Source organism: Microcebus murinus, chromosome 19 (assembly GCF_040939455.1).
Source record: "Microcebus murinus isolate Inina chromosome 19, M.murinus_Inina_mat1.0, whole genome shotgun sequence".
Lineage (NCBI taxonomy): Eukaryota > Metazoa > Chordata > Mammalia > Primates > Cheirogaleidae > Microcebus > Microcebus murinus.
Genome location: NC_134122.1, coordinates 9607427 through 9630063, shown reverse-complemented (window position 1 = coordinate 9630063; position 22637 = coordinate 9607427). Strand labels below are relative to the sequence as shown.

The following is a 22637-nucleotide window of genomic DNA, read 5'->3' as shown; positions in this document are numbered from 1 at the left end:
ACCGCTGCTGCGTGTCAGGAACCGTGAGCGCAGCGTTGCCAAGCAGGCCTGGCCTCAGTTCTCACTGAACTGACATGCAGGAGTGGACAAAGGTCTGCGTACAAAAAGACCATAAACAGATGTCCAAGAGCAGCAGTGGAGGAGATTTAAAACAAGAACGAGGAAGGAGAACATGACTGGGGCAGAGGACATACCTGCTTCAGACAACGACGCCCTCTCTTCAGAGATTATCAGAAGAAACAGCCACATAAAGATCTGGGGGGACGAGTTCCAGGCAGAAGAAACGACAAACATGCTCAGCAGGAAGCAGGCAGGCACTGGTCAGATCATGCAGAGCGTACAAGCCATGCAAAGAAGTGTGGATATTTTTTTTTTTAGTGCAATGTAGAGTTTTAAGCATAAGAATGGCATAAGCTGATGGACACCTTAAAAAGTGAAATCAAAACTGACCCGACCCAAACAAAGCCATTGTAAAAATTTGAGACAATCAAGAAACTGAGAACTTAGAAACTAGATGACACCAAGGGATTGTTGCTAATCTTTTTGTGTGATACGAGTGCTGTGTGGGGTCATGTTTTTTTTAAGTCCGTACCTGTTAGAGATTCGCATATAACTGAGTATTTACAGGTGATACAGTAGTATCTAGGACTTGCTTTACATGCTTGTTAAGCAAAAAACAGTAGACTAGGCTAGGCAAAGCATGGTAACAGGTTAATAACTGCTAAGGCTGGGTGATGGGTACACATGAGTTTGTTATATTAAATACTATTCCACCTACTTTCCTATGTGTTTGGAAAACTAACGAAAAAAGTCAAATAAGAAGCATAAACAGCTATTAAAAATTTGACTCTGTGGCCATGGAGCAGAGGAGGGACAGGCTTTGCTGGTTAAGGTCCTCTGAAGGCCAAGGTCACATCCCCGTTAGCAACGGACTTGGAAGAAAACACAGGTCCAGGTCGTGTCCAGCCGGACGCGCTCCACCCAAGTGCCTCTGTCTGTTAAATGACCGTATCTCTCGCCTGGCTGAGCAATTTCCACTTCAGATAAAGGAGCCAAAACAAATTAGCCCCAATCTGCACAAATGAACCAAAATTACAGGCTGTGACCCTGCTGGTGACCCAGGGACAACCTTCCTCCTCATGGGCTTAGGGCCGCCTGACACCGTGACCATGGTAATCACAAACGGATGCAGCTCGCACTCACCATCTCGAGATGTGATCACTGGGCAAAAATTAGCTCATTAGCTGCCATTCCCGGCCGGCCGCGATAACCTGCCTCAGGGCTCGGGTTTTTGAAGTCGAGATGCTGGCTCACTCTTCAAAAGACCTGCCGCTTAATGACTCAGGTCAACACAGCCTGCACAGGCTCGGGAAGGAAGTAAACGTCCTCATGAAAGCACTGGTGCCGGCCAGGACCTGGGTTGGATCTGGTCTTCTACTTCAAGGAACTATGCAAATAACTCATTTACCTCTTGTTTATCCATCCTTAACCCCAGGTAACAGCACCTACTGGGAAGACAGACTCTAATCCAAGAACCAGACCACTAGAATCACACCTACCATTGTGGATTCTACCCTGTCTCTCTGGAAGCCTTTGCCCTGCTTTGGAGCTGACCATCCTCCTCTCTCCTCTGAATGGCTCAAAGAACCTCCAGCCCAAACCGCCCCCTCCAAGACTGTCCTTCACCCAGCCACTTCTCCACAATGCCCGGGAGGGGGAAGAGACCACAGAAGAGATCTGATCAGTTACTCCCTCTCCTCCATAGTCCTCACTAGTTCCCCACCATCCACACGACCAAGGCCAAACTCCTCAGTGGGATGGCTGGAATCTGTGCCCTACCAAAAACCAGAAATCACATTTCTCAGCATCCCTAGCAGAGTAAGTCCAGGCCACTGAGAAGTAAGAGGAAGCCATTTTGAGTGACTTTCAGGTAACCTCCATAAAAGGAATAACCACACATTTTTTTCCCATTTCCCTGCTTCATCCTTCCTGCTGCTAAGAATGCAGATGTAACGGCTGGGGCTCCAGCAGCCACTTTAGACCATGAAATGACCTCGGAAACATAAGCCAAGCACAGGATAACAACAAATAGAAGTAACTGGGAAACATTCCTTTGTTCATTCATTTAACAAATTTCTTCTGAGCTCTATTATGTCCTTCTGAGCTCTATCTGTCCCCCTTGGGACAGATCTATCAGTGAACTAATGAGACAAAGATCCCTACCCTCATGAGGTTTACAACATAAGACAAAAAGGCAGTATTGAATAGTCAATGTAAGAAGTAACATTAGAAGATAAGAAATGCTGTGGGGAAAAAATAAAAAGTCAAGCAAAATAAGGGGGACTAATAATGTGAGGCGGCAGAGACTGCACTAAAAAATTTGAGGGACAAATGAGTAAATAATGAGTGAAGGGAAAAAAAAGAAGATCTTACTAAGACATAGTTAACTTTGCTCCCAAACAATCCTGGGAAAGGGAACAGCCTCATGACAGAAAAGAGATGCACAGACCGTCTGTGGTTTCGTTCAGCCCTAACAGCTCCTTATTCCAACATTACCAAAACCGAGAGAGAACTGCACTCAAAGGCAAACCTGTCCTGCACTAGGTTGTCATTTTTAAATGGCCTTTTTGGCACGGTCCACAAGGGCATTTTGTAGCTCAGTAGGGGGCATTCCAGGACCCCCACCTCTGCACTTTAACCTATGCAGCTCAGCTCCCATGGAGGTTACATTGGTAGCTTTTAGGTAAGAATGTATTTGAAGAAAGAGCTCTTCTGCATAAAATAAGCCGTTTTTGTGACGGTTGTTTGGTGGCAGGAGCTGAGCAGCTGCAGGTACGAGTCTCATGTCTCATACGTCTTTGCATCGTCTGCGTTTGGCACCCGGTATGAACTCAGCGAACTTTTGTTTGCTCAGTGAACAAATAAATTTTGCAAACTTCCAGAATCACCAGACTTGACAGTTGTCTCTCTTTAAACTGCAATGCTGCTGCTGCTGCTGCTGCTGCCAAGAATATCTCCCCTCCGCTGAGCTTCCTGTTGCTCCCCTCCCAGGCTCCAAAATAACAAGAAGTTGCTTGGCAGTGATGTCACCTCGCTACTGTCACCGCCTGCAGGGCATTCACATGCTGGCTATATTTAAGACCCAGGCTTCATGTTCAGTGACATGGAAATTGCCACCTTGTGAACCATACCGGAAAGGCAAGATTTGAAAAATTATTTCCACGAATAACCGGGTTGCAAATTCTGCCTCTCGCCAAGGCACCAGGGAAAAACCAGGGGATTAAACCGAGCAACGGGGGCTCCAGCTCCTCGGGTCAGCTAGGTCTGGCTGTTTCATTCCAACCATTTCTCTAAAGTGACTCAAACATTAGCATTTCCTTAGCAGCAGCATATCGAAGTTGTTCACCTTCCCCGTGCTCTTTTGGTATCTCTCAAAACCATTGTTATTTTTCTCTACCTATTTCTCATTAGAAAAGACAGCAAATGAAGCGTTAACAAATGGTGGATGCATTTCCCTCCCCAGTGGATGATTGCCATAACCTTTTAATGAGAGTTCTATCATATTTATTAGTTCAGGTAATTTTTTATCTCCTCCTCTTTCTGTGCCTTGATGGGGAAAAGTGATGGGCGAAAGAGACATTTCAGACACAGCCTTCTCCCTTTTCCCTTAACAGCTGCATATTTTTCGCGTCTTGATGAACCGCCCAAGTCCGTGTTTGGTGCAGATTTTTCGGGGAACATCTGGCATCGGGTACTAATGGCTCTGATGCTTAACCATTCAACGTGGGCACATGCTTCAAAACGCAGATGTTCGTGCAAATATACCTTGCTGCTTACTCCCTAAAAATTTCAGTTCATCAACAAAACCTGAGTCTTTGATTGGATTCTAGAAGTGTTGCAGAAAATAAACAACCACATGGCTTTCTCCCTTGCACGTGATTGCTTTGAGATACTACCAAGCTCCTGTTCCTCCCCCGTTATGCTGCTATCATTTTCATACCAAAGAAAATCTAGGAAACCTACGATGGTTATAAAATTCTGAAAGAATTATGAAAGAATTTATATGGCTCTTCACTATTCGTAATGCTTGAGAAGGTGCTTCCATAATTCAAAGTTTCGACACTGATGCATTTGGCGACTCCAGTCTCCTACCTTTGGGGGAGTCCCACGTCACTACGCCCAAAAGAAAAATCAGCCGGGAAGTCTTTCATGCCAAGGATACCTTCACCTTCCACAGTCACAAAAGCAGGAGCCCAGTAGTGACGAATGGTGACAGAACCAGCTCAAGCTCCAGCAGGGAGGTCTTCCTGCCTCACCCTGGAGCCACTAAAACATTCGTGTCCTTTGCCCCACGATGCCACTTGTAGAAATACATACTAAGGAAAGAAATCGATGGAGAAATAGTCACAGACACAGGATATTCGTTGCAGCCTTTAGGTACGCTCTTAGAAGAGTAGGGGCAGCCTCAACATGAGCCTGCTATGCACGCTGTGGCATGTCACATAGCCACTAAAAATGACAGTGAGTCAGGCCCTCTCACACACCGCCGTGGGGGTATACAAGTGAGACCTCTTTCTTGCAAAGGATTTTGGTAATACCAATCAAGAGCCTTTACAAACATGCTCACCTTCAAATGTGGGAATCCCACGTTTTGGAATCTAGCTGAAGGAAGTGATTTTTCTTAATTGGAATAGCTTTATGAAAACATATGTTCATGGAAACACTACTCCTAAAAGGGAAAGAAATTCGTTAAGAAAAAGGAGTGATGTGAGAAACAAGGACATATCCAAACACAGAACTACACGTGGACATCAAAAGTGATATCCATATAAGGGAATAACATGAGGAAATGTTATTTATTGTATTATTAAAAAATGGTTTTCAAAGCAGACCATCAACTTATAGATTCAGAATAACCTGAATTATGTGAAATGAATATAGACATAAAATAAACTGCAATAAAATGTCACATAATAAAACATTAATGGTAATTGTGTCCAGGTGATTTTCTTCCTTAAACTTTTCTGTTACTCTAACTTAAGGATTGTCACTCGTGTGGTTTATATGCAGGGAAAAAAGCTCCTATTTAAACATGATTTGAAATCTACATAGAAACAGTAAAATAAACAGAATATAAATTGCATGTATACAACTAATGGTGGCATAACTACGTAAAAAGTACTTAGATGAACTAAGAATGGAAATAATTATCATGCTAGGGTTGTGGGATTTGGGACTCTTTTCCCCACTTTGGGTTGTTATGCTGCTTTTACAACTTAAAGATAATTTTTTAAAGCACAGGAACAAAAGCTTTCTCAAGAAATTTAAGCTGGCAAGTCACGGCAGGATTAAGGAGACTTCCACTTGCACATACCCTAACCTGAAAGCACTCAACTCGATGCTCAGTGAGCAAAGCAAGTTGCAAAATGCTGGGCAGCTGTTGACAGCTCCTTTAAAAAGCCCCGAAGCAAGCTGCTCCAGTCCATGTGTGGTGCTGTAATAGGACACCTGCGACTGGGTAATTTTTAGTGAACTGAAAATTCACTCAGAGTTGTGGAGGCTGGGCAGTCCAAGACCAAGGCACTAGCACCCTGTGAGAGGCTTCTCACCACCTCATCACACGTCAGAAAGCTCAAGGGGGCAACAGGGGCGACCAGAACTGGCCCTTCTATGGCAGCATTAATGCCCCGCCCCCAGGAGGGTGGAGTCCTCATGGCCTAATCACCTCTCAAAGGTCACCACCTCTTAATCCTGTTACAACGGTAAATAAGATTCAACGTGAGTTTTTGGAGGGGACAAACATTCAAACCATGGCACAAGCCTACACGTTGTTTATAGTTTACGTAAAAATAAAATCTCAGGCAAACATGACAAATGTTAATAGTGCTAATTGTGGCAGCGGGTATTCTTTGTATTTTTCAAACAAACCAACAAACAGAAAATTAGATCACACTTTGGTTCTGAGAAAAAAAAATCCCAAGTGCCTTCACCTTTCCAAACCTGCTTTCAATCAGCGTAGCCTTTCAGATCATTTCTAGCACTCTCTCCAAGCCCTTGCTACTTCAAGTGCGGTCCAGGAACCAGCAGCAGCAGCCTCACCTGGGAGCTTATTAGAACTGTGGTATCAGGCCCCACTCCAGCCCTGCTAGCTCGGAATTTAAATTCTAACATGCCCCCAGGTAGCTTGGTGGGGACATTAAGGTCTGAGGAACACTGCTCTAAGCCACCGGTTGTCAACCCTGGCTGCACACTGGAATTGCCTGAGCAGTCTGGGTCTCCCCTCCAGAGATTCTGACTTAATTGGTCTGGAGGGCAGCCTGGACATAAACGTTTTAAAAGCTCCCCAGGTGACGGTCATGCACAGCAAAGTTTAAGCAACATATTTAGCTCTCCAACCCAGAGAATTCGCGATTAGAAAGCAACAGCAGGCTAGATTAACTCCAGAAAATGACTTTTTGCACCTTGGAATTGGAAGGATAACTTACTTCCATGAAATGGATAATAATCATTGTGGCCGGCTTTTAGCCAGTGCTTACGCACAATGCTCACTGTGCTTAGCATTTTCCATAGAGTCTCTCTTACATAATCTAAAGGAGAGACTTTCATCCTGGTTTTCCAGATGAGAACCATGCGGGGTAAAATGACCACCTGAGATCACGCAGGCAGAAGCAGCGGAAGCTCTCACCTGGCCCTGAGCACGACCACCTCCTTACACGGTGCCCTCCAGGTGCCCCACTCTCCTCTCCCCAGTCCTGGCCCTGAGAAACACTCACGTCCCGGCCTGCCCCATGCAGTGACACTGCGCTCCTGCTGAGAATGGCTAACTGAACTGCAACGTAGGGAACTGTCAGCCAAAGGTTGCACTCTTTGCTTACACACCCCTCCCCTCAATTTTCAGCACCTACAAGTTAGAATCAGCCATGTCTTGTTCATCTCTGACTGCCTAAGCTTAACACAGAACGGTAACTGTTTGATGAGTGAATAAATGAACAATATTAACTAACTGTTCATCCTTCACTGAATTTTGCCACTACCATCAAACTGCAGGAAAACAGCTCCTCCTAAGCCATCCCGTCTCCTGCCCTGACACGTATGTCCTATACTCATCCCTGTTCCCACGCCCCTGTCATCCCACCCCACACACTCGGCTCTCCATGGCTGCTCTGGGGTATGTCATTAAAGACCTGCCAGCTGCTGATGCGCATGTGCCTGAGAATGAGGAACACAACTCACTGGGCTCATCAGACTCAGAAGCGGAAGAGCCTGCAACCTCAGGGGAGCAAACTTCATGCCCAAAGAAAGAGAAGTGAGGGACAGGAGAGCCAGGGTGGGCCAGACACACAGCAGGAGTCCGATGGGTAGTTCAGCATGCTCTGGGTGCAGTCCCTGAAGAGGGACTCAAAAAGAGTGGGGTGACCAGAAAGCCCAAACGCAAAATTCTGCTGCAATTTCACTGGGTCCTGAAAAAGAGACGCTGGGTGAAAGGACTAAAGCAGGGATTCTCACTGGAGACAGTGCTGCCCTCTAGAGGCGTAACAAAAATGCGTAGGGACAGTTTCAGTCTTCACAGGGATGAGGGGGCTGAGGGGGCTGAGGACACCAGCTGTCCTGAAAGGCCAGGGCAATCCCACGCAGCCAAGGTCAGCCGACCTCCTGCAATGCTTACAACTGTCCTGCAGCCACTCCTGCAGGTGAAACACTTGTTTATAATCTGAGCCTAGAATGGACTCCTTTAAAATACACTCTCTACGCTAGTTTACTCTAGGGTCCACCCACACTGTGCTCTTTTGTTTTCTGTACTTCTTATAAAGAATGACTTCTGATCTTCTGACCTTCTTTAAATCCAAACTCATGCATTAGCATGAGATGCGAGCACTTAACTGCATCATGTTTTCTAGCAGAGTTGTGCCCAGCCAATATATTTTAAAATCTATTTTTTATTACAGATTACTTTCCTTTTATTTCTCTTTCATATTAGAGGTAGGGTGTTGCACCGATATTTTAAAATTACTTGTGTAGGCAGGTTGTATCAGCTATGAATTTCACTTCTGGATAGTGAAGGGGGCACTGCCATATGTTTTTATTAAAAAGGGATACTGAGACTGCTAAGATCGAGCCCAGACATGCCACAGTGGCTGAACTAGGTGCTTGCTAATGAGGTCAAATTCTATCAGACATAAACATCTAACCAAGGGAAAACACAAAAGACAACGCAGCACAGAGACATTCCAACTACCGCTTAGCATGGCAAAAGCCCAGATTTCATTGACCACTCATAGGACAGATGGTACAAGAGTGATAAAGCAAATGTTAATTTTTTCAAAGATACAGCAAAATCGGGCCTTATTTCTGGTCTTTACTACGCCTGAGAGCAAAATTTTGTTTGGTTTCACATAATGGGTTTAAGATATTCCTCCATAGCATGTTTCTTTTACCAAATAGAACAGAATAATGGGAGCTATAAAAGAATGGTGGATTCTCTCCTCTTTTCAGTCTCACGTGCGATGCTGCCAGCTTGGCCTGCGGACTTTATCTCAAGTTGTTTCTACTACTCCACGAGTGCTACCATAGGGATGGGAAACTGGCATGCTTGCCACCCCTTCCCTTTCCCACGTCCATGGCAGACAGTGCTAATCAATAACAGCACTCTCTCCTGCTGAGCCCAGATGAGATCGCAGGATCCTTCTCAACCGGAATCCCAGATAGCCACTACTGGAGTTGGCAACAGGATGACACCTATTGCCTTCTGTCAGAGCATGCATGCCCCCGGGGAAATGGCACCAAAAAGGCCCAGACCCTTGGTTCCAAAGGACATCCCTAACCCTGGACAGGCTCAGAACTCAAGCCAGTATCCCTCGTGTCCGACCTTCTCAACTCTGACCATTTGCCTCGTGTGATACAATGCCTTTGGAAGGACGCTGAAAAAATTTATCCCTTTTCACAAAGGGCATGGTCTTTGTATTTCTACGATAACTTAAAAATTTAAAAAGGCAGAGACTGCACCTTAGGCCAGAACTGAGATTTAGAGTCCTCATAGAAAGCCATTAAAGGTCTCCCCAGGGGCTGGACACCATGATCTGCGCGGGGCTCCCACGGCCCTTGGCCCACTGCTCCCTTACGGCTGTGCAGGACACTGTCATAGCAGCTCTCATTGCTCAGCAGCCCAGCGGGGACAAATAAACAAAGGGACACATGCTGGGCAGGCAGGGCTGGAAAAATAACTACCAGGAGGAGCTGAAGGTCAAATGAAGGCCAGTGGCCACAGGCTCCAAGATTCTCACTGCAGGCGGAGCCTGGACAGCGAAGGAACTGCGAGATCCCAGCCCAGCCTCTGCACCCTGAGCCGCCCCAGCCAGGGAGCCAGCCAAGGAGAAGGAATGAGGTGACATTCACCAAGCACTTACAAAGGGCCTGGAGCTGCGTTGAGTGCTTTAGGAGCATTAGCTCATGTAATCTTCCCAGCAATCCTTGGAGAAAATGTAATAGACATGCTTTTGTCTGCCCGGTGCCTGCCTTGGGGACTGGCAAGGCTGTCAATCACAGCCCCGTGCTCACTCCCGGCTGCCACAAGCCAAAAAGAGTCTTTCCTAAGATGTTACCCATGAACATCGGGACAAAGAGTCTCTTTCCTTGAGATCCTGCGTGGGGCTTGGCACTACCAGAGGTCATTTCCGCTGCTGTGTGCAGACAGCGTGTGCTGAAGAATGACACCAGTACACAGAGGACACAGAGCCAAGGGAGGAGGAGGAAAAGTGTGCTTGGCATCACCAGCACACCTGGGTCCAACGGCACTGAAGAAAGTGACCTGTCCTTGGCTTTCCCAGCTACAGCAAGAAAAAATTCCCTGTTGGCTAATTTGAGCTAATTTGGTTTGGCTTTCTGCCACCAAAAACATGTTAGCATTAGTTGGGGAAACTGAGACTGGAGAAGTTACTAAGTGGCAGAGCCAGACTAGAGTCACTGTGTTGTGCTGCTTCCCTAGCAAAGCGCTGACACAGCCCTCCCAAGCCAGCAGTGCACACGACACAGCGGCACGGCACCCTGCGTGATGCCACCTCGCAGGAGGTAGGAAGGAGCCTGCTCCACGCCACCCCCCCTTCAAATTTCAAACACAGAACCAGATGCTCAGAAGGGCTAAGTGCTCCAGCCACACAACTAATAACATCACTTTATTAATACACTAGAACTGCCCAGCAGGAGAGAAAAGTCATGACGAAAGAGTAATAGCAAGGCTGGTCCAACAAGACAGGCAGGAAGGAAGGCCTCATGTGGTGCTTCGTGACACAATCCAGTGGGCTTCTCCTCCAGAACACTTTCTCCACCACCCTGGTGAATCTCAGCCAACTGGAGGCCCCTTCATGGGCCTAGCAGGTTGGCTACTGAGAAGGTGAGTCTACTTAGGTACAGAGAAAACACGACACACTCCAATCCCCTAATATCCAAACAAGGACACCTGGTTAGTCATGACTCTTACGAGAGAAAACCAATCACAAACTGGCTCAAGTAACAAAAGCAACTTATTAGCTCACATACTTGAGAAGTCCAGAGGAAAAACAGCTTCAGGAAAGACTGGATCCAGGAGCTCAAATGATACTATCAGGAACTACTGATTTCTCTCTCTCTCTCCATTTCTCCACTGTGCGGTCACCACATGGGGTTAGGATCTTTTCAAAGAGTAGCAAAGACAGCTGCCAACAACTCCTGGCTTAGATCATCCTCTCAAGAATGCTGTAACTGGCTCTTACCAGATCAGCTTGGCCCTGTGCCCTTCTGTGACACAGTCATGGTGGCCAACGGATGGAGCCAGCTGACTATCCAGGCCTGGACTGTCTGCCCTTCTCTGGAGCCCTGTAGGGGCAGGACAGGGTCAGCCCCATCAAACCACATGGTCAGAATGGGAGGAGAAAGTGTCCACCAAGGAAAATGGGGTAGTGTGATGGCTAATTTTGTGTGTCAACTTGACTGGGCCACAGGATGCCCAGGATAGCTTGTCACACATTATTTCTTGGACTGGGGACATAAAATGGATGGCCCTCACCAACATGGGTGGGCATCTGTCACTCACTCAGGGCTCAAGAGGAACAGACAGACAGCACAAGGGAGTTCCCTGTCACCCTGACTACTGGAGCAGGGACGTTAATCTTCTCCTGCCCCGGGACTCCGGGTTCTCAGCCCGCAGACTCACTGATAACCACACACAGGCGCTCTGGCTCCCAGGTCCCCAAACTACACACTCGCTTTCCTGGGTCTCCAGCTTTCAGGTGGCAGTGTGTGGGACTTCTCAACCCCCATCATCATGTGAGCCACTATCTTACAATAAATCTCTTTCTAGAGACAGACATACAGCCTGTTCCTCTGTTTCTCTGGATAACCGTGAGTAGTGCAGGTCGTGCCTGCCCCAGGGGGTGGCAGAGGCCTGGCGGGTGCAGCAGGCAGACTTCAAGATGGCCTTCAGGGCCCTGCCTCCTGCCATCCACACTATTATATAGTCCCCTCTGTCACTGGACCAGGGTTGATCTGTGTGACTGTGGAGTACAGCAGAAGTGGCCGTATGTCACCTCCAAGATGTGGTCGTAAAGAATGTGGTGGCTCCCATCTTGAGTGTGCTCTCTCTTACGCTTGGGTTACTCTCGCTGGGAAGCCAGTTGCTGTGCGTGAGCAGCCCCGTGCAGAGGCCCACGTGGCAAGGACCTGAAGCCTCCTGCCGACAGCCACACGAGCAAGCTTGGAAGTGGACCCTCCGTCCCCAGGCAAGCCTTCAGGTGACGGCAGCCCTGACAGACACCATGACTGCAACCTCGTGAGAGACTTTGATGTCCCCGCTAAGCCAGTCCCCGATTCCTAATTCACAGCAATGGTGGAGGATCATAAACATTTGTTGTTCTAAGTGACCAAGTTTGGGGATAATTTGTTACACAGCTAGGGATGACATTGCTACAACACAACAAGCAGAAACAGAAAATGCCCCGCAATAATCCAGCAACCCTTTCACTTGCTTCCCTCGAAGGCACTTCTCCTCATGTACGTTTGTGTCTTCTTTCTCATAACATCTGTCTCATAGCTTGAGTTTTCTTCATTCAACAGGAAACAAGGCAATCAATTATTCAGAGGAATGTGACTTACACAGCCTTAACTGCAGCTGAATATAACGCTTCCACATCAGGAACCAGCAGCTGCTGGGGCCACAAAAGCACTGGGCCAGTTATATGACTTTGTTCTACAAAAGACACTAATTTTGAGCAAAAGGAATGTGTAATCAAATGCTGAATTTACTCAGTGATGTTTCAGTTTTACAACCACACACTCAGAGCCAGTAAAACACACACACACACACACACACAAATGCACCCTTAGTATTAGAATACTTACAGAAAGAAAAAAATTTCACTTTTCTGAGTTGCAAAAAGCCTAGCTCCTAGTTCTTGCTACACCGCTGCTGTTAAAAATATAACTTTTGGTTAGAAAAGGATTCTTAGTGTCATAATCATTATGGTCAATAAAAATGATAATGACAGTTTAACATTTACTGAGCATTTATGAAGAACATTTATTGAACTGATACATGGTCTCTCATTTCATCCATATAACAACTCTATGAGATAGACAGTTTTCGTATCCTCATTGTATAACTAAGGAAACTGAAAGACAGAGAGGTTAAGTAACTCGTCCCAGGTCACACAACTGGTAAGCAGTGGAGCCGTGATCTGACCCTTGCAGTCTGATGATGCCAGAACCTGTACCATAAATCTCTGGGCTAAACCACATGCACCATGAAATCTGCCGCCTGAACGCACAGGTGGCTGAGAACAGGGTGGCCCCAACGCGCCCACACGGGCTTCCCCTTCCAGCCTGTGACGCTCCACTGCCCCACCCCCACTGTGCCCCGACCCCCAAGCAGTGGCACCTCAACCCCCAAGCAACCGCTGCTGCAGTGGGCCGCCGTCTGCCAACACTGACAGCTGCTCCTTCTGCCGCCAGACGCAAGAAGCAAGTTCTGACCACCAGCAGAGGACTCCGCCTGGAACATGTCAGCGATTGAATGTTTCAAAACTTACACATCCAGCTAATTGGTTTGCTTTCTTCTATTTTCTCTTTTTGAAATTTGCATCTGTTTTATAGATACTCCTTCTACCTGTGCAAACATTCAGACACCTTAAACTCTTAGCTACCCACTGTTTAAATGGAGAGACTTCGGATTATAAAATTGCCCGGATAAGACATCAGTTTTTCTCCTACCCCATTTATGGGACAGAATTTTCCCAACAATTACCATAGCTCAAACACCCTGACTGTAAAATCCACTCACAGCAGCTCACTCACGCCCGGCGCCTCACACGCTGTCACGCAGTTCCCGCCTCATTCGGCCCTCTCGGGGGGATGAGGTCACCCTCTCCACTTCACAGGCGAGGAAACACACTTGCAGGAGTGGAACGATTCGCCCAGAAACACACAGCTGGCAAGTAATGAAGCAGGGACTCGAGACCAAGCTGACTCCTAATACAGCCATGACAGTGACAGAGAATATAATTCTTTCTTCGATAATTCAGAACCAGAGTCTCTAAAGACTTCAGTCTTCACTGTGAACATTAAATGCAGTTATGCCACACAGCTCTGGCATGGCCAGGTAAAATGGTGGAGCAGCTGAGAAAAGAACAAATTAGGCACATATGACTCTATTTATAAGAGTCACTTAACTGTCTCTGATGCTCTTGAGATATCAATTTAAAATGTGAAGAAGGGGGGTAAACTCAAAGAACAGGAATTAAATATGGGATCACAGTGCCAACATTCAATTAGTCCACAAAACAACCCCATCAGTGCCATTCACAACACCTAACAGCACCAAGATGGTGGATGCTGCTGCTATGAATCGACTTAACTCCGGAATCCCCTGCACGTCCACAGGACATATTTCTCTCCTGGTCTTATTTTTTGTTTGTTTGTTTGAGACAGAGTCTCGCTTTGTTGCGAGACTAGAGTGAGTGCTGTGGCGTCAGCCTAGCTCACAGCAACCTCAAACTCCTGGGCTCAAGTGATCCTCCTGCCTCAGCCTCCCGAGTAGCTGGGACTACAGGCATGTGCCACCATTCCCAGCTAATTTTTTCTATATATATTAGTTGGCCAATTGATTTCTTTCTATTTATAGTAGAGACAGAGTCTCACTACTGCTCAGGCTGGTTTCGAACTCCTGACCTTGAGCAATCCGCCCGCCTCGGCCTCCCAGGGTGCTAGGATTACAGGCGTGAGCCACAGCGCCCGGCCTCTCCTGGTCTTATTTAAAGTAGTTTAAAGAACAACCAATAAACTGCTTATCTTACCTAAAATGAGAAAAAACTGGAAGTCACCCAGATGTTAAATTGACCATACTAAATTGATCATTCCAATCCAGAATGGCCAATTTAGTATGGTATGTTAACTCAATCAAATACCAAAATCAGGTGCATAAAAACAGTTAACATGAAGCCTATATGGAAACAATAAAAAAACTGCTTTTGCAGAAGTAGTGGAAGCGGGGAGACTAAACCACGGTGGGCACAGATTATAAGTACAGCATATAAAAATATGCTCTCCTGTGAGCAAGCGCAGTACAGATGCATGCCTTTATGTGAGTTAGGATTTCTTTTTTTGTTGTTGTTCACTTTACAGTTTTCTTTAATAAAATATACACAAAGCCACAGAAAAGGAAATAAAATGGCTTTTAAATAAAAATAGGCTCAATCACACTCTTAATTAGAGAAATGGGAATGAAAAGCATTCTGCCAGCACTGTTTCTCCCCACGATAATATCAGAGACCCGGAGGCTGGATCCCACGCCTGCGAGCACGGCCTACGGCAGCGCGCGTTCTCGGTGGAACACTCAGGCTCGCCACCTAGGTGGGTCAAACTGACGCCCTCTGTCCCCTCGCAGATGCCCTGCACTTTGGCCCGACAATTCTGCTTCTGGGAATAGTTCCAACAAATACACCCATACAGAAACAAAAAGACAAACACATAGTTGATTCACTGTGACATTAGCAGTAATAGCAACAGACTAGAAATGACCTCAAAGCCCGGCTGTTGGTGGACTGGTCAAAAGAATTCTGGTACAGTTACACGATGAAATATCAGGAGTTCTTGAAAAGTAGATGGCAGCCCCGTGCGCACCATCACGGAGCGATCTCTGAGCTGTCACGTGAGGAGTGTATGGAACGTGCTACCATTCTTTTTTGTTTTTTTGAGACAGAGTCTCACGCTGTGGCCTCGGTTAGAGTGCGGTGGTGTCAGCCTCGCTCACAGCAACCTCAAACTCCTGGGCTCAAGTGATCCTCTTGCCTCAGCCTCCCAAGTGGCTGGGACTACAGACATGTGCCACCACTAATTTTTCTATTTTTGGTAGAGACGGGGGTCTTGCTCTTGCTCAGGCTGGTCTGGAACTCCTGAGCGCAAACGATCCACCCGCCTTGGCCTCCCAGAGTGCTGGGATTACAGGAGTGAGCCACCGCGACCGGCCTGGAATGTGCTACCATTTTGCATTAAGGGAGAAAAAGAGGAGAAGGGGAGAAAGAAGAGTAAAAAACAGTATGTGCACACGTGTCTCCCCATGCATATGTGGACTATCTCTGGTATCGATAACAATGACAGCATCCAGGGAACCAAATGAGTGCTGCGACAAGAGAGGGGACTTGCATAGCTAACCTTCTGTATTTTTAACCATGTCAGTACATATTATTTACTCAATGAAGTAAGTTCAACTAAAATGCATACATTTTACTTCCTTTGGTCACTGTTTCATAAAAAAAAAAAAAAAGTGCAGGTAAAAGGTGTGCTCTGGCTTTACCAAGCTTCCACACGCTTACCTCTCCGTCCCTCCCCGCCCTACCTTGCCAACGCCTGGACCTTCATGCCATGCCGCTCCTCCTGCTCGGCCACCTTCTTTTTCAAGCTGTCGACCTCTTGCCGGAGCGCCGCCGAGTGCTCCATCTCACCGTCGAGCAGGTTCCGCAGTGACCTGGGAAGAGGGGCCCCGTCTGTTCGGATGCCATCAACCCTGGGCCCACTGAGCCCAGAACATAGCTCCTGACCTCAGTCGAGTCCTGATGGTCTCATACAAACTGACTTAGGAGATGACAAAGTCTGGTCAAGAGCCTCAGACTAAGAATGAGGATGAGCCCCAGGGCAGTCACCTGCAGCCGGGCTCCATGTCCCTGATGGCCTGAGGGCAGGCCAGCCACCTGACAACTTACATCAGGGGAAAACATCAAGCTGAGCCAATCCCAGGCAAGTCCCCTTAAAGACACCCCACTCAAAGGTATAGCACATTATACTGGGGCCATTTTGTCACAGCCATGGTAGATAAGAAAAGAAAAGGGTGCCAAGAGAGGCTAAAAGAATAATCCGAGACATAAAAATAGGATACCCACTCAGATTATCCGACAAATGTCTGGTCTCATTTCCGCCTCCACCCACAAAGCACACTCTGAGCCTGCGTTTCACTGCCATCTCCAGGTGCAACAAGCTTCACGGGGCATCCAGTCTGATATGGTAGAGTAGTGCTGTATACTCCCAAGTTTGTTAGCCCTTCAAAACACGGTCACTTGTGCATCTATCATCCTTGATTTTATTTAAAAAAGGAGAGGACAGCAGGTCTTCTAGAAATCATCGTAAGTTACCATCTAAAAGAGAGCCAAACACGGTTCTGCTGACCCCTTTTTTAACAAGAGAAAGGGTCTGGCTCTGTTGCCCAGGCTGGAATGCAGTGGTACAACCATAGCTCACTGTAGCCTTGCACTCCTGAGCTTAATCCTCCTCCCTCAGCCTCCCCAGTAGCTGGGACCACAGGCACCACCATGACTGGCTATTTTTTTTTTTTGGTAGAGACAGGGTCTTGCTATGTTGCCCAGGCTGGTCTTGAACCCCTGGCCTCAAGCGATCCTCCTACAGTGCTGGGATTACAGTTGTGAGCCACAGCACACGGCCTCTGCTGACCATGTACTTCATCCTACCTGAATGGCTATTTTTGGAAAACAATTACCAACAGTGGTACATCTACATACTATATCTAGAGGACACTTGCCAAGTGACTTTAGAATATAAGCAAAATCATCTGACCCCCACCATCACTCCCATTGTTCTCTGAAATCTCTAAGACCTGTGTTCCTTGAAAGCTTTGAGAAAATTCCCCTCTTAGCGCCTGGGGCCCCCTGACACGAGGTATGATTTTTTCCTTTCTTTCTCTGGGAAAGAGAAAAAAATTAACAGACAGTGACTATTGTTCTTCACAAGGTAAGACAAAAATCTATGGCTTCTTCCAAGATAATAGCTCCAGCTGGAGCAAGGGAAAATAATCCTGCAATGGCTGTAAGCCTTTTGTTGAAAGCTTATTTTATTTGGAAAATGGTACAGTCTAGAGAGCCCTTTTAAAAGCAATCTCTTTTGTTTTAGAAATCATGCTTGTTTGCTTTTATATGTTTCCATGAAGGATGAGAGAGAAGCCTGTCAAGCAGGGCTCAAGAACAAGGTTGAAAAGAGAATCATGATTAGATGTCACCATGGACCCTTAATTTCTGCCCTGAGTAGAAGAATAGAGGCGACATGAACACACACACCCAGAAGCACACGTGCCGCCCCACTCCCCACGGAGGCAGCCGGATCGTGCTTGCAGAGGCTCAGCGGACAGCTGTACACGAGCCCTCTACTGACCACCACAGGCAAGGCAAGGCTCTAGCAGCTGAGCAGCTCACCTGCAGACATCAGGGGGTAGCGATGCCCCCAATGCCAGGTAGTATCTAGCATGGGTTTCAACCACGAAGAAAAGGTTAATAAAGCTCTCTCAAGTGTCTGCATGTGGGCTTCTGGCTAAGTCAAAAGAATCCGAATATCATCTTGCCCTGAGTATCCCTGGTTTGGGCAACATTGAAGACAAGTATTCGAATTGCTGGAACATGGTAGATAGGCCTTCAATTAAAGGTTATCAAAAGTCTGCTGTAAGGGAGGTGGGTAACATAGCCAAGGGGTACAGGGTTTCTTTGTGAGGTGATGAAAATGTTCTAAAAATTGACTGGGGTAGTGATTTCCCAAATCAGTGAAGATATTAAAAACCATTGAATTGTACACTTTAAATGAATAAATTGTAAGGCATGAGAATTAAATTTCAATAAAGGCTGTTGTTTAAAAAAGAGTTAAAGACGGCTCTACCAAATTCTTAGTCTGTTCTAAGGTGGTGCCATTATTGTGAGGTTCTCATTCCTTGCTTACACACAGGACACAAGAGATAAATATTAAATACTACAGTGGCACACCCCAGACAAAAAAATAAATAAATAGCCAGGCACAATTTTGCCAATAAAGCAAGATCTCCTTCATCTGTTATATTCTCTCTGTCCCAGAGGTAGAATGTCAAAGAAAGAGACTATTGCTCCTGCCTGACAGTCACGATACCTGTTCTCTTCTTCCATCTCATCCTTCCTATTCATCATGGCCACGATGGCTTGTCGCAGTTCATCTAAGAGAAGAAAGCAAAGTTGAAGTTAATTGGCAGATCTTGCCTGTTACACCGTCCCCTCATATCTCTGGATTATATGCTATTAAGGATGACTTGTCTAGATAAATTCCCTCTTCCCCTTCAAAAATAATTCCTATGTAGTCTAAGAGATCCAGTAGGCTTAGCCGATCACTCTTTCATCAGCCACAGAACAGAAGGGCAGGGCAGGATGAGGGTAAACGTGAAGGAGCTTCCTTGGTGAATACACTCGGACACCACAGAAAAATCAGGCTTGTAGGTTCAAGTGTTTTTCCAAGTAAATCAGGCTTGCAGGTTCAAGTGTTTTTCCAAGTCTCCACTACAGGACAAAAATGTATCTTGAACAATGATTTATTCCCAGTTACAGCTGTCTATCAACCTAGACAGCAGATTGAGTGACACTTGGCTCCACACTGGCATAGAAAGAATTATTCAAGTTTAATATGAGATCGGATTCTCCTACAGTGACTTCTACAGTTAGTATACAGGTGACAATGTAAGGGGAGAGAAGAGGTGTCTCCAATATACAATCCATAATTACTTGTAGCAGCTCCTCTTCTGGAAAGCTTCAACACAGAAAAGCATTCATGGATAGAGAGCCCCTTTGAAGTAAATCAGCACCCAAGTTTCCTATCTCCATCAAATTTAACCGTGGTCACTATCCACACTTTGAAGATACTGCCAAATCACTCAGTCAGATCTCAAGACAGACACTTTAGAATTTCCCCTGCAGAGCCTAATGGACCCTGTGAACTCCTTTCCCTCTTAGGATTGGCTGCTAGGAAGCTCAAAGCCAAAATCACACATCTAGTAAATGTATGTGGCTTTGTGCCAACCACTGTTTGTCCTAACTTTCCCTCTGGTCCTCTTTTCTAACCCATACTTCCACATTGTGCCAATTTTACTTGTTGTTATTTTTTATCTGCTTTAATGCGCTGCTTCAAATCCTTTTTTGGAAAGAGGTATGGTTGGTTGGCTTCTTCCTTTCAGCTAAAATTTAAATCCTTATACCTGCCTAACTCTATTCAAAGCCTTTACTGGCATAATCTCATCTAATCCTTTATTCACACTTAAGAAATGCATGTCACTATTCCCATTCTGTTGGGGTACAAATAAATCACAAAAAAGGAAAGGAGGAGTAGATGGTGGAGGGGGAGAAATGCATAAGTCGGCGGGTCCCTCCGTACCCTCACAGTCAGGATGTCCAGCGAGAAAGCAGCCGCCAAAGACACCAGGCAAGAAGTGGGGTCATGAGCCCAAAGATGTCCTGAGGCTTCAACATGCCAGGGAGGCGAGAACTGCTGTTCTGTGGCCACTCACAGTGAACGGCAATCAAGTGCACACACGAGGAACACGCGCAGAGAGGTCACTGAATAGGCTGCACAACCACACGGCTCATAAGCGTCAGAGCCAGGATGGCAACAGTCTCTGACTCAGTGTCGGTGCTGCTGACGGCTGCACCATGACGGTGCACAGCACCGACAGACGCAATAAGGACCGGGGAGCAGACAGGTGTCACGTGTGTGCTCCATCCACAAGCCGAAGCCCACTGAACAATACAGGTCCAGGTGATAAGGCTCAAATCCTGGTACTGTGTTAAAAGACCAGAGCCATATGTGATCCTTTCAACTTTGCTCAATGCTTGAAGATTTTCATAGTAGAAAACATGTTTCCAGAAAACATATTAATAAAGATTAGAAAGAGGGGGGAGGAGGGAGGGCTAAGGAAATAAAAATGTTAAGCCAATGGCAGAGTTAACCAGCCCCAAGAGACAGAAAGGAAGCTGGGTGCCACCCTGCAACCCCTAGGAGAATGGAAACAGGGCACAGCATAGGTAAAGCCGAACGCAGTGTGCCGCCGGCCCTGTCCCTGCTCTGCCTGGAGTTATGATGGGCCAGAGCTCACGCATTCACCCATTCATTCATTCAGTAAACATCTTTTGAGCACGTACTAGGTACAGGTACCTTCCCAAGGAGAGAGCCAGGCTCCCAACTCACCTAAGGAAGGAGTGCCCTTAAAGGAGGATTTATTAATGGAGAACAGTAATACCCATTCACATACGCCTACAATGAAACAGAGGCTGTATGACTTTTCCTTCCTAACTCGACCATAACTAGGATCTCAGCTCAGAGCCTTGGACCAGTGTCTCCAACCTCCTCCCCTCCTGGGGTGCTGCGGATCAGGAGAGATTAGATGGGATGATGCCATGTCAAGGCCGTGCCTCTTACAGACTGCAGCAGGGAGCATCAACAATTTAGAAGAACTCATCGTAATGCTATTATTAGTTAGAATTTTAACTTAAAACACTGATAAATCCATAGAAAAAAATGAGAAATTTATTCCTGTGACACCATAGCCCCCCCCCCCCCAAAAAAAAAAAAAACAGACTTAATATATTACTGAAGACAGGCAGGGTAATACCTCTTTGGCTCTTATCTTCAAGAAACCCAGAGCAGGTGGCAGCTGCGTGCTATGGACACAAAGGGGAACTGTTCCTCTACTCCAAGGCCTGTTTGAATTCTGAATTTTCTCACAGGGCCTCTTCCCCACTGGCGTTCTCGGCTGGCCCACACCTCATACAAGGGCACAGGAATAGGGCATCTGTATGACGACGGCAGGCTGGAGGAGATGAAATCTCCTCCCGATCAAAGAAACGCACTCTATTGGCAGTTTCCCCATCAGACGCCCATGTCTGCCAGTTGCCGCGTGGCACGCACACGTCTGGCTCACACTCCTGAGCAGCACACGCTGGCCTGAGCAAGATGGGAGTGCTCTATAGAACACATGCACAGTGCGGGCACCTCCGCCACCAGCACGCTCAGTAAGGGGTGTCCTGGACTGGGGGGCCGGAGAGTTGTGCTCCATGGGCCCTTGGTCCCCTGGCTCTGCCACGCCTCTCCTGGAGGGGACCGCTCACCACCGCGAACATGGTCCTTGTACTGAAACGTCTGCGTTTGTCATTTCTCGCAGGCCCTGAACACCGTCCAACCCCTTTCCATGGCCTCGACTGCACAGAGTCCGTCTGGCCCAGCAGCCTCTTAAGGGACCCTCCAGAGCAGGGGTCCTCAACCTTTTTAAACAGGGGGCCAGTTCACTGTCCCTCAGACCATTGAAGGGCCATTGGAGAGTGTGGCGCACATTCCACACATGCGCACTGTGGGCCCGGGACGAGTCGGCTGCTAAGCAGGACAGGCAGCGGTGGCAAAAACACCTGGCGGGCTGCATACATGTCCTCAGCAGGCCACATGTGGCCCTCGGGCCGTAGTTTGAGGACCCCTGCTCCGGAGTAATTCAGACTGTGCTGTTTTGACCCCACTCACAAATGTGAGAGCCTTTCCCCTAAGATATAGTCCAACAGATGTTTATTTCATGGGTTCCCTGGCCAGAATCCACTTTCCTAATGTCCGTTCCCTGCTTCCAATCTGACAAAACCCAACTAATCTATTTGGACCCAGATGAAAAGGCACCTATTCTGACCAGCATGTTGCAAGATGTGCAGTAAGGGCCAGGCCCGGTGGCTCACGCCTGTAATCCTAGCACTCTGGGAGGCCGAGGCAGGCGGATTGCTCGAGGTCAGGAGTTCAAAACCAGCCTGAGCAAGAGCGAGACTCTGTCTCTATTATAAATGGAAAGAAATCAACTGACCAACCAATATATATAGAAAAAATTAGCCAGGCATGGTGGTGCATGCCTGTAGTCCCAGCTACTCAGGAGGCTGAGGCAGAAGGATCGCTTGATCCCAGGAGTTTGAGGTTGCTGTGAGCTAGGCTGACACCACGGCACTCACTCTAGCCTGGGCAACAAAGCAAGACTCTGCCTCAAAAAATAAAAATTAAATTAAATAAATAAGTAAATAAATAAAAAAAGATGTGCAGTAAGTAGTCACCTATCTCCCCCATTGGCGCACAACACCTTAAAGGTGCATAGCACATCACGCATCACAATGTGTCCTGAGCTCCCACATGCTGAGTGCTTAGTTGGGATTTATTTAACTGAATTCTGTGAAATGAGTGGTCCAGCGAAGCCACTCCTCTCTAGCTACTATGCTTCTAACACTAATGGCCGAAATAGTGGCTGTCACGTAATGAGCGTTTTCTATGTGCCTAGCAATGAATCCAACCCTGACAAGCCCCATTTC

The 22637-nt window shown here is 46.9% G+C and overlaps 1 protein-coding gene across 1 annotated transcript in view; it reads right to left on the bottom strand.

The window, feature by feature from the left end:
• Positions 1 to 22637, bottom strand: part of SNX29 (sorting nexin 29) — a 448301-nt gene that overhangs the window by 313045 nt on the left and 112619 nt on the right. The window contains exons 12-13 of the mRNA XM_020281338.2: positions 18418 to 18481; positions 15860 to 15988 (exon numbers count right to left, since the gene is read on the bottom strand). Coding sequence (XP_020136927.2) covers positions 15860 to 15988; positions 18418 to 18481 — 193 coding nt within the window. The remainder of the gene's footprint in view (positions 1 to 15859; positions 15989 to 18417; positions 18482 to 22637) is intronic.